This window comes from Anticarsia gemmatalis, chromosome 9 (genome assembly GCF_050436995.1).
Source record: "Anticarsia gemmatalis isolate Benzon Research Colony breed Stoneville strain chromosome 9, ilAntGemm2 primary, whole genome shotgun sequence".
Lineage (NCBI taxonomy): Eukaryota > Metazoa > Arthropoda > Insecta > Lepidoptera > Erebidae > Anticarsia > Anticarsia gemmatalis.
Genome location: NC_134753.1, coordinates 1,421,333 through 1,434,372, shown reverse-complemented (window position 1 = coordinate 1,434,372; position 13,040 = coordinate 1,421,333). Strand labels below are relative to the sequence as shown.

The following is a 13,040-nucleotide window of genomic DNA, read 5'->3' as shown; positions in this document are numbered from 1 at the left end:
TCTGTATTAAGACATCACGTTTAATATTATTATTAAAACAATACCTTGTAATCCAAAGAAAATGATACTTATTGTATAAAGACCAGATAATATTATAAGGACTATCGAAAGTTAGGAATCTAGATACCAGAACAGGGTAAAGTTTTCAGTTAGAAACCTGAAGTATGTCGAGCATGGTAAACAAACAGCTGGTTGTTTTTTTTATTCCTATAACGATTAATAATATAATGTTTTCATACCTGCCGCTCTTGTAATTTCTAGCTCCTATAAATAAAAGTATCATAATAAACAAGTAACCCTTTACATGGTTGAATTCATACGATAAGTACAAAAAAACCGACCCCCTTGGTTATAGATCCCCTATCATGTTTTTATTATTGCACAGGTTATTAACCTACATAGTACTAAAGCTGTTATTCTCATTTATATGTCACCTTAGAGGACGCGGTTTGTGATCTTGGCACGTGATATTTACGTTAAATTACAATTTATGCTAAACTTTATTCAATAACATTCAAATTCATTCAACTAACGTTTTCTGACATTGACTGTGAAATATAATGTGCACGTTTTGTTGTTTCAATTTAGAAATAATATTGACAAGAACAAATGTTGAGTGATAGTGGTAGTTATTGATAGTTTAGAATCATTCCAATGAAAGTGAAGGCATTTTTCAAAGTTTACTCTTGCACTAGAAAGTTTTCAGTGTCAAAAGGATTTTTACATGCATACAAACAATGAAGACAAAGTAAATGCTGACCTCAAACCACTATTTGAAGATAACATATTTTTTCCATGTGGAAATCGGACATACGACCCACAAACTTTGATGGTGATCATGTTAACCACTACATAGACTTCGTTACTTTGTCACTGGCCTCAAGAAACGTGTTATCAGTCTAGTTTAAAGAAACTCTTTTAAAAAAACAAATGAACAAAAGAGAAGTAGAAAATTCTAAGAAAGTGGATCAGCAATATGATTGTACAGCCTTTCACGGTTTCTTATAACGTTTATCGTTTTTGCAAGAAATAAATTTACGTAACAATTCGGAACAACAGGTTTAGTGATTCATACCTTTTATTGACTTTCATCTAATTTATAGATAAAAAATAAGATTAGCTACCGAAGAAAAATAAGCGACTACAGTTTTTCTTATAATATTTTATAACATATTTTTATTTTCTATCAGCCTCGTTGTTATATTCTAGTCATGTTATCTATCTATCAGATAAATCTATCTGTACGTTGTGAAATAGAGAACTATGGTAAGCTATCATTAAAAGAATAACCATATTTAATTGCTTTATATCTATGTCTAAAAGTATTAATCAAATCCAATTGCACCAAGTGCAATTCCCTACTCCTTAATTGTCGTCCAGACTCCAGTCTCATAAATCCTTCTTCTTTGTACATTAATTGTCTGCAAGAGCACTGTGATGAACACAAGATTCAAGTGATTTAACCGGTACTTTAAACTTCAATCCCAAAAAGGCGTAAACGGACACAATTGAGAACATTTTACGACCTTTTTCCACTGAAACGGTTTCCTTCATCAAGCCGCCGTTTCAAGTGAATAAAGGCTTAAGTGGTCTTATATTACTTCCATGTAATGTCGTTTTGGTTTCAAGGAGTAGAGCATCCAGTTTTGGATGTTCCGTTTTAAATGGTCAACTTTTTTGCGCTTGTTGACTCTTACTTTTGGACATTTTTCATTACGATAATTGGAAAGTTGTTAAAGGTATGCAACTGTGTGTTGAGTCATTGACCTTTGTACAAGATGGTCTAAATAATTGACAAATTTTGAAACAATGTTTCTTAAATTGTTGAAAAAGCTTATTTAAAGCTTATGTTTCTCACATACTCAACTACTTTGCTACTAGTTCAATCATTGAACAAAAAGGTCCCACTACATTTTTCTCACAAACAAAAAAAATCACCAAATGCTCCCAATAAATAAGCTTCTTATTATTTTGGCACTGTATGTAGCAATAATAGAGGCCCAACGTTATTACATAAAAAGCGATATCTCGGGAACTAGGGCAGTTAGCTGTTGAACTTTGCCAATGAATTCCGGAAGAAAAGGCTTCTGGCATACCATCAAGAAAAAGACAGCGGCGCTTCACGTTCAAAAACAACGAAAATATTTGTTTTTCTTACAAAAAACTACAGCAATTATATTCTTTATTTCTTTGCCCTCAAGGTTCAGTTTCGTTTGTAATGTATTCGTCATCAACAGATTTAGTTTTGTTTGGAAAACCTCGCCGTCTAACGTTCTCGTTCAACAAATATTGGCAACTTTAGTTTTTTGTATTTTTGTTGAAAGTTTGATGGATAGCTTTTAGATTTCCAAGTAATTAGCCGTTTCATTTTGGCCTAAAAACGACTCCAATATTCAAATCTGTAAATTTTTTAAGCCAGAAAATATTAGTGTTATAACATAAATCGTAAAGCAATCATAAATCTTGTTATTTCTGCTTTTGGAAGCGTAAAATCTGTTCTTAAAATGTACAGTTAATAAATAATTACAATTTACAGTTACATTACCAAAATTTACTTTAAAAACATTATCCATGATCTTCGTCAGGACGACATTAATTTATCTCTGAATTAAAGTAAAATATCTCTTAATATTTTACGTTTAAAAACACGAGAATCTTCACAATCCGTGCTTTTAACTGACGCATGTACTTGTTTTCCCAACATTAAAATTCTTTGCCAAACATCGGCAAACATGTGACCGCCAGACTGTATCAATACATGCTAACACGCCAAAATAAACCTTATTACGAAGCATTAAAAACTATTAAAATCTCGCATAAAAATGTTTTAAAAATCATCGAGCCGTTATTGCCAAAATGAGTTTGCAGCTACCGCAAAAATTTACAGACGAATTTGAACTTTCTGTCTTTGTTAATAAGGAAAGTGGTGATGATATTTAAGTGTAATGTTTTATTGGTGTTGCTAAGGCATTGGCGCTGTGTATATGGGACAGTCAAGGGCGAGTCTGTCGGACACACCTCTTAATTGGCGATATGAAACCGGTGGATTCGCAACTGTATATGGGAACGTGGGAAATGTTTGAAGAAAGGTTGAATGTTGTTTATAACTGATGATCAGTCAATCCTGACGTCCAATGACGCTATCCGTCATTGTAAAATGGGCTATTTTTTGCAAAATACATTGCAAGAGCCTATTATAGCAGATATAAAAGTGATGATGCAGGTGTTAATAAGAGCCAAAGCTAAAAAAGTTAAAAATAGTTTCCACCTTACTCGTTCGGGAGGACAGTTATGGGTTAAAAAACCTAAGCCAAAGTATACCAAAAGAGAGTAATAAAAGTCTATCTCTAACCATATTTTTTAGTTCAAAGAAATTCGCGTAATACTAACTAAATAGCGTGATCTAGAAGAAATTCCTGTTTCACTCTATCATCGCGTGAACACTTTTACGCAACGGTAACAAACTTATACACTACCAAAAAGTATAGTTAAAATTGTAAGAATACTTTGTTTCATAATTGCCTAAAAATATCACATTCGCAGTCAAAATATTTAGCCCAAATATTTCTGTAAATACTTCTTTAATTACGTTATTTGCTTGTTCTATAAACCCGCATGTGTATAATGACGTCATAGTGATGAATGTAAAGAAGAATAATGCCAATAGTTTTTTGCGTTGTATCGGAAATAAATATCGAATGCATCGTGATGTCGCTATGTAAATAGATGTACTGGGAAAACAGAAATAGGGCAATGTTGTGTAAGGTTTTTAGACTAAAATTGTGTTTTTCATTTAATTTATAATCATCTACAATATAATAGATTTTAATGAGAAATAATGAAATACCGACTAATAAAGTCAATTATAACGAAAATGCGTATAAAGACAGCCATTTGTTGTTCTTTTCGATTTGTTAAGATTACAGTCTTATTTATCTAAAAATATCCAAACTAAACCTGTTCAAAAACAAAGCAGAAACAACACTAAATTATGCACTAACAGTTGAATAAAATACATCTTCAAATTCGGTCAAACCCTCGTAAAATAGCTTCACAATTCGCAAAAAGACTCTCAGCTTGAAGAATTCTCGTCCTAGTAGAGTGGCTCGGAGGCCCAGACGTCGTAAAAATAAAGCGGACTCTTTATTACGGCAACGAGTTACATTGATGTCGACAGGACCGCATGCTCCACCCGTGATACGGACACCAATAATACTTCGTGATCTAGCGCAACAAACACGACAATATACAGAAATACTCACTAAATGTATAGTAACATGAAAAATTTCCTCCACAATTTGTATATCTGTATAAATAAATACACATCTGCAAACTAAAATGTGTTGCTAAACTTGAGAACGGTTCGACCAATTGAGAATTTTTAGTTATTATGGAAAGAAAAACAAAAAATCGCGAAGAAAATACGTGTGAGTGAAGCCACAATGGTCAGCTAGTAGTAGCACTAAATAAGAAAAGTGTCATATGGAATACAATAATATTCGCGAGGTCTAGCTCAACAGATAAATGTAACAGGAATACACGTTAAATATAAGAAATATCCGTCGACAATTTGTGTATTATTTATTATCATAACATAGTGACGGATATATTATCAAGAAAATTGTTTATTTGAAAATTATTATGCTGTTTTAAGAGTAGAGGCTAATATTATTACAGATAAAGATCGTAATGAAAATATAAATATGATTGCACCTTGCAAAAAAATCTGTAGAATATTTCAACAAACTTCAGTAAGCAGTATAGCAAAGTACACACTTAGCGCGTTATATAAGGACTATTGCTAAACATTACAGTACTTGAGAAAAGTAAATATTATCGCGGCCTACACGATACGACGAACTTTATAATTGTGTCAACTATTTCCGTCATGGTCATAAGAATTGAATGGCTTGTAATAAAACTACTTTTGCAAACATCTCCACATTTTTACAAAAATATTTTTAACCATTACTTGGTTCAGAAGCTACTGATTAAAATTAGGAAGACAAAATCACATCATTTATTCATTCAGGTCAAATGTTTACACTTATGATAGTCATTACAATTACTGAATCTACTACTAGCTCGGAAAGGGAGTAGAGTCTAATGAGAAAAGCTTGTAAGAAACTCACGATCACTCTTTTCAATCGCCATAATTATGTTTTCCAATCAACGGAATACTTGCTAGATTGGATGCATAGCAGATTTCCTGAAGTTCATAGTGACACTTCTCTATGAAACCTAGACTTAGTATTTATAATTTCCCGAAACATGAATCACATCCTCCAAAGAAATCCTTCAAAACCAACTGCATAATTTAAAAAAAAACGGGCCTCGCGCAGAAATACATGACGTAATGAATGACACAGGATCTATAAGCATTTCTCGCGAAAATAGCACGCACTACAATTTAAACTTAATGCTCTAAAGAATAGAGTACAATTTGCATCTGCTCAATATGCTCATGTTCTATGACATCAGCTAAGAAATCTGTCGTCTTTTAATAACCCTTGGATTTAAGTGCATGACGTCATGGTCCGTGCGGTTTCCGAGTTGATTTTAAACATGACTTTGTATCAAGTCATAGAAAACTTGTAAGGATTTTATCTTATCTTGATAAGTCTTATTATTGCACTTTGTTAGGTACTATTTTTTTGATAACATTTTTGCATCATCATTTTCTTTCGATTGTGTTTAGACTGCTCTTCCTGAAATATCATTAGTTTATATTTCTTTCAGTTTGAATTATAGCAAAATTTAATAGATAAAGTTTACGCCTAAAGCGCAATTCTCTACAGTCGTTACTATCGAGCAATGAGATGTTGACATTTAAAATTCACAACAAAAATAGTTTCTAAAGCGCCTGTTAGAGGCGCTGATCTAATTTTCATACAAAATTTCTCAATAGCTAGCCAGTTGTCGGTAACCGATAGTTGAAGAATCGCACTACAGGTTGTATTCAGCTGACAAATGTAACCTAAAGTTTACGATACACGGTTAAATGAAGTTTCAATCACACATTTTCAGTTGCACAATTGAATCAACCTTGGCAATTCCCCCAAAAAATTCAGCAGCAGTGTACCCCATAGCCTTGAGTTACAAATAAACCGAGAATCACTGAGCGTAGTACCGCAAAACTCAATGTTTCAGCCTTGATTTACACAAGAGATTTATTAAGTCATGGGCTACGAAGTTTGTGTGACTTTTTTGTTGTTTGTCTTGTAGAAGGTGATTTCATTGATGTTATTGATGGGTACGACAATGTTGTAGGTGATATCATCGCAAAATGAGTTGTTTTCTGTTTCTTCTGAATATTTTTCGAGTGAAAATTATTTATCATTATCATAAAAAATAAAATAAATAAATTTAACCCATTGATGTTCCACTGCTGGGCTAGGGTCTCCTCCCGGAATGAGGAAAAGGTTATTCCTTGGGTTCACCACGTTGGCCAAGTGCCGGTTAGGATCTTTGCATACCTTATTATAAAAATTTTAGAATCAGGGAGTTAGTCTTAGATTGGCATAAATGTTTCTTTTTAAGTTAATCTGCCGGTTAAATAATAACTTTGCATAATAATACCGCTGTCTTGTCAAGTGATTGGCGATTTGTAAAACCGATGATTTTCTCATTAATCGTTGAAAGATTTTCAACGAAGATGATGTAATCAACATCTTTTAGTTAGTTACGTAATTTCATTACAATTTGTCCTTCAAGACGCATTTCAAGTTATTCGTCGTGTTATTTTAAACACGTTTATTGCCTAGTCTTCTTATTGGCTTTCAAATGGCTTCGTATTATGGTATAAACTTACACACATTATCATTTTCGTGTAGTTTATGATAAAACACTGTATCTCTTTCTTAGAATGGGGTGATTAAGCTACTTATTACGATTCTCCATTAATGTTCTTGGTTCATAAAAAGCCTTTTATTCCGTCACTATCCCACTGCTGGGCAAGGGTCTCCCTAGACTTTTCATCCCCTCAATAAATGAAAAAAAAATCTTAATTGCATTATTTACAATACTTTAATTTCCGTATTTTTTCTTTCGAATTGATAAGTTATTAATGTTTCTGACTCCACGCTAAATAAAAAGGTAATTTGATAAATAATATGAATTAAAAATAAATATTTTTCTTAGTTTTTTAAATCATACTTCGTTTATTATCGCGCTTTTAGTTCATAGACATTGATATTTCACTGTATAATATTATCATTATGGCCAAGTAAAGCAATGTATTGAATTATAAACAGTGTGCCATTGTATAAGGAGTGACAAGTGGTTAGCCCCTGGCCTATAAACTGAACTTACTTACTACAGCTTATGGAAGAAAAATTACTTAATACTGTTTCTTGTCTTGAAAAACAGAGTGTATACACAATAATAATATAATATATATTACACTATGTTAAAGAAAAGAAGAATAGTCAAAAGATAAATAATGATATGTGAAAATGTATACAAACATATCTAAAATCGCGTCTTCTCGTAAGAATAGCCAGAGAACGCCACTTGCTATGATGCTTACAAACTTCCTTAGGGCTCATACACATCCATAGATCTTGTCAGAATAGTAATTTTTAAAAGAAACTGTATTTAATTGAACTCTAAATGACATAAATAAAATTGTATGTCTAATTTAGGATCTCCAGTGAGAGTCATATTAAGAAATCGAGCCACTCAAATGACACTCAGTAGAGCTAAGGAACTCTAGGTCACTTTTAAAACGCTCATATTTTCTGCAACACCCAATAACCGCAAAAAACGTTTACAAATTATGCACAAAGCATATGTACGAAAACAAAACACGAAAGCAAAAATACACCCTCTTTTACACACCGATACACATAAGTTGTATTAACTACACACCATACAAGCAATTTAAGCACCTGCTTCATACATTCACAACGTCTTTAAAGTCCATATTCCTATAACTCTTGAAGACATTACCGCACCCTTCGGTAGTACAACTGTCTTCCTGTGCCAAATGCACCGCTACTTTGGCATATGTCAACATTTGGCACACCACCATCAAAGTTCAATGAACTCTTATCAAACATTATCATACGTGTATATGTATTTAGGCGTCCATAGCCAGTTGCGTTCACTGGTCGGTAAACGATCTGTAGGTTAAGCAAACCTTGGCGAGGTCATTCCATAGATGGGTGACCGCATGGTATTTGAGCTGGGCGTCTTCGTGCTTTGGACGGCACGTAAAAAGTCGGTCCCGGTTGTTATCAATTAAGATAACAGTAGTTAAGCCACGTCAAAGGCCTTCGGGCGGCTTGAACAACTTTGACACTAGGTTGACCACTAATCATACGATAATAAGAAGATGTATTTATTTCGAGCATTACTCTCGATATTATTAAACCTATTTTCGTGAACTCAAGTGGGAAATTAGGTATAGGTTTTTTTATTTATAGTCTTCGCTTCGGTGCGGGTAAGTGCTGATGTATGAGAATAGAAAATTGTTGGTACATTTTTTTCTTATATTTTTTGTTCAATTTAGTGTAGTTTTCATGACGACAAAGTGTGTTATGACAAGATTTTTTGGGCTTTTCTTTATTGAAAAATGAAGTAAAATGATTTTTAGGGCCTAAGTCGGAACGGCAGTGGAATTAAAATCTAGCCTAGAAGTCAATAGGACACTTACTCGTAGCTATAGATTTTAATATGATATAGCAAAAAAAGTAGTAGGTAGTAGTAGGTAGTTTTATTTATAGGTAAACAAAAACTATGGTTTTGTAACTACGTAAAACATTGAAAATCCCAAAAGCTGATTAACAATACGTAAATATTAATTCCTTATATTTTATAGCTAAAAATACTATTATATTCAGTTGTACAAATTCATTTAAAATAACAAAAACCCAGTATTTACCTGTACAATTTTATCTAACAGGATACATACACGATTAAAATACAATGTCAAGGCATACTATTCAAAAAACATAAATGGCTATAACGTTTCCTGTCTGTACAAACCGAAATGTACCCATATCTTCAAAACTTCTGAACCAATTTTTATAAAACTTATATCAACTTATAGGTTATTAAATTACCTTTTATTCAATTAAAATTTCATCAAAATCGGTCTGATTGTTTTTGAGATATTAAGGACCAAACTCACAGTAAAAATTTATGATTATGTAGAGATATATTCTGTCAATGTTGTGTTATGTGGTCATAGTTTCCGTTTAACATATAGCGATGACATAAGTCTATTCATATGTTTGACAAAGATCGTACAAACCAGTTGATTATAGTTTTTATGGCGCTACTTTATTTACTTAGTAACGAATCATAAAGGATATACTATATAGAGGAGTAAAATATAAGATTATGAAGCTTTTGTAGTAGTTTAGTACATTTTATTTAAAATGTATGCAGATATGTGTTTTAAGAATATCTAATATATGTTTTAACAAAAGAATAGTCTTTTTGTGGTTTTGAGTATTGTTCAGTAAGTTCTTCAGAAGTGATAAAATAAAAAGTATGTATTACAATGAATTTAAAATTATGTTTGAATACAAGTCGTTCTTTACAACAATATTATTATCATAATTGCACATAAGGCCACATTTGTGTTTATGATAAAAATTTCGCCTATTACTGTCCCACTACTGGGCAAGGGTCTCAGGAATTTGGCAGCCTCATCAGTCAGCCTGTGATCACGGTCGATGCAATTCGATCGAAATGTCGGGTAAACAAGTAAGGTATCCTAACTATTAATTTTAAATCACGTTTAAGACCCAATGCATTGTTATAATAATATATTATTATGTGTACCTACAAGTCGCGAGAGTTTGAAATCGTTAATTTCAGAAATCTGTTATAGTGCTTTTCATAAACATAAGTTATTTTGACACGATATTGAATAAACCGTTTCATAACATCTAGAATTTGTTGAACTTATTTTAAATTAACAACAATAAAAGAACATCAAGTAATAAAGTATTTACCCTTCAAGGGGGTGTCCTTGGGTGAGACGCTAGTATAGCCGACGATATAAATATTTATACTTACGTACTTTCGCAAGTAGGGTGACGAAGCCCCTTGCAATATGCGGTTAGGAAGCCAAGCGAAAAGTGATTGAACTGTACATCAGCTGTGCTTGTGTGTAAATTTATTAATATAGGTGTCTAAATAAGTGTAATTCCTTAAATAAGTTTAATTTCCGTGTTGATATAAACGCGAAAACTACACAATACATGAAGTGAAACACAGTTTGTGTTTTTTTTAATCGCAGCTAACGCAATAAAATCCAAAAACTGCTCAAGTACATACTTTCGTACTCATGAAAGTATTTATAATTAATCTCGGTTCTCGGTTCAATTAAATGTAAACTGTAGAAGTTCGTTTTAAATGATATATTTATTCATTCGTTAGCATCAAATCAGCTGAGAGTTATTTCGATTGTAGATGTATTCTTCGCCAATGTTTTAAATGTGTCTATAATGTTAGCTATCTATATTTAACCGGCGTGTGCCACCCCAAATCAGCTGATCGGTACGTCGCCCGATGTTCAACAACAAAATCCATTTTACTTCGTGAAAATACTTCATATTATTAGGTGTATTTATTATTAAATTCTTGAAGAAGCTTTTGCTAGAAACTTCTCGTGGCGCATATACAGTCTAGAATAGAATCAATCAGGAACAAGACCTGCGGCTGGAACGCCCTAGACCGTACATTTTAACACGCCAATATTAAACCTACCGCCCTCAACACAGGGCTCATTTTCCCCTGAAACAAAAGCCAGACAATCGACAGGGCATGGGGGAGACGTGTAATCGTTATTCAAACTGGCAGACTTGTGTATCCGAGCTTAGTGCGCATGCGAGCGATCGCAGCGCTTAATAGGTCACGGCCTCACAGTCTGCACTGGAAGCCGGCTACAGAGATATACTTAGAACGATACGCCATTTTAGCAACAAGAAAAAATACATTCGTTTCCACATATTAACGTTAAAACAACGATATGAAAGTGTACCTCCGTGGAAGTGCGCGTTGCGAAACGAGTGCCGGAGACAATCGCACCGTCCCCTTCCGCGAACCAGAAACGACACGACCGGTCCGAAAATAAGTGACGCGCATTATTGAAACAGTATCGAAACGAATTTTATGCTATAAAGAGACTGGGACGTGCCTACTTCGTGCGGCGGCTCACCGGTTATCGGAATTATGTGATGTTGTGCGGCGTGCCTACGTGTCGTGTGCCGGCGGTATGACTCACGCCCCGGCACGAGGCGCCGGCCATCGGGAACACCGTCCCGACCATTCTTTTGTATAATTGTGTACGTATCATGGTTTAATGGTGACTTCTTTGTGTATATTCACTGCGCCGGAATAATAGTGTCGTCGCCGCGGCCGGCCACGCCGCGCGCAGCATGCGGTCGCCGCACGTCATTCATTGCGCTTTTTCTCGCGTTACAGCTTCGATCGGTTTCGTTTGGACATTTACGACTTGTGCGCGCTCGGTTCGAACCGACCGTTTCGTATTTTAGTTAACATATGGAAGCCGGGCAGGCGAAGGTCGCGCGGATCGCGTCACCCCAGCATAAGGTAAACGCGGTCGGGCGTGTGCGTGCAAAACGTAAACACTAGCCGGCGAATGCACCGAAAAAACTCGCGCGCTATGATGTCACCGTGCAAACATTAGAACGTGGAATTTAAAATTAGATGCGTCCAGCGAATCTATCGAGAACGGTTCATTGAGCGACGGGAGGGCGACGCGAGTGGAGCGCCGCGAGCGAACGAGCACGAACGACGAGGTAGGAGCGAGGCGCCGCAGCCGCGACCTTGCACCGTGACGAGCGCAGCGTCACGCCGCGCCGGATTATTTTCGTCGCGTTTTGGCACCTACACCTCACTCGCGCTAGCTAGTCCACAATCCCATACCGTTCCGTACGAACTGTACGCTTTAATATTACTTTTCTATTTTACAGATTGCGACAGACTCTAGCGGCGCGGCTCGCGGAGATCGACGACATTGTGTCCGAATTCGACCGCGTGTCGGAGAGGATCGACGAGCTCCGACAACAAATAGAAGTGTTGACAGCGAAAGTTAGGACTTTCTACGTGTTCGGCGAGGACGAAGCCGACAGCGTGCGCGATCTCACCAAGGAAGTTTCTGACTTGGTGGAGCGCACCAAGACTTTCACGGAGGAGAGTCGGAAACGATACGGAGGATCAGCGCCGGCGGACGTCGCCCAGGAGCTGTCCTCCCTAGAATTATCGTCTGAAGCGCTGGCGGCAGCTATGGAAGAGAAGGAGAGGGAATGGAAGCGCGCCCGCACCGCTCGCTCTGAGTATGCGAGCGACGTGGAGGACGTGCAGGCGTGGGTCCGCGCGGCCGAGCTCACCGCCCGCGACAGGACACTGCCACCGGAGCCCTACAGGGAGCGCCTGGTGGCCACCAGATCCGAAGTGCCAAATATAGCGGACCGAGTGGAGCGACTGACGCGCAACGCGCGGTCCATAGTGGAAGGCAGCCGCGACGCCGGCGAGAGGCAGTTGGTGCAGTCGACGGTGTCGGCGCTGTCGGAACAGTTCGCGGCGGTGTGCAGTGAACTGGAGGCGCGGCAGGCTGCGGTCGAGGACGCGTGTGACGCTGTCGCCAGATTCCTAACACTTCTCGAGAAAGTCCTACTCTGGGTGGAAACCCAACGTGCATTCCTTGCGCGGCCACTCCCATTGGCCGACTTGCAGGAGGCGCAACAGAAACAGACTGAATATGGGGTGGGTTTTGCTACGTTTAACGCGGGATTAAAATGTAAACATTGACTAATATTTTGAATTGATTTCAGAACGCGCTCAAGAGCTGTAAACAGCAAGCCAAGAACCTGGCGGATATGGCCAAGGAGATAGAGGCGATAGAACGCGTTACGAGCCCCGGGGACTTACCCTCGAGGCTAGAGGCCGCCGAGAATGCCACAGTCGATGTCGAAAAACGATTGGCGAAGACAGTCAGTACAATTTTACGACGACGGCGTAGACTTAAGCGAACGAACTCGCGTTTACTAACCTTTGAATAT

General features: G+C 36.7%; 1 protein-coding gene across 8 annotated transcripts in view; it reads left to right on the top strand.

Moving 5' to 3' along the window:
- Positions 1–13,040, top strand: part of Msp300 (Muscle-specific protein 300 kDa) — a 178,499-nt gene that overhangs the window by 94,250 nt on the left and 71,209 nt on the right. For all 8 annotated transcript variants that reach the window (XR_012959623.1, XM_076118593.1, XM_076118594.1 and 5 more), the window contains 2 exons: positions 11,952–12,744; positions 12,813–12,971. Coding sequence is in view for 7 of the 8 variants with exons in the window: in XM_076118593.1 (XP_075974708.1) it covers positions 11,952–12,744; positions 12,813–12,971 (952 nt within the window). In the remaining variant the exon portion in view is untranslated. The remainder of the gene's footprint in view (positions 1–11,951; positions 12,745–12,812; positions 12,972–13,040) is intronic.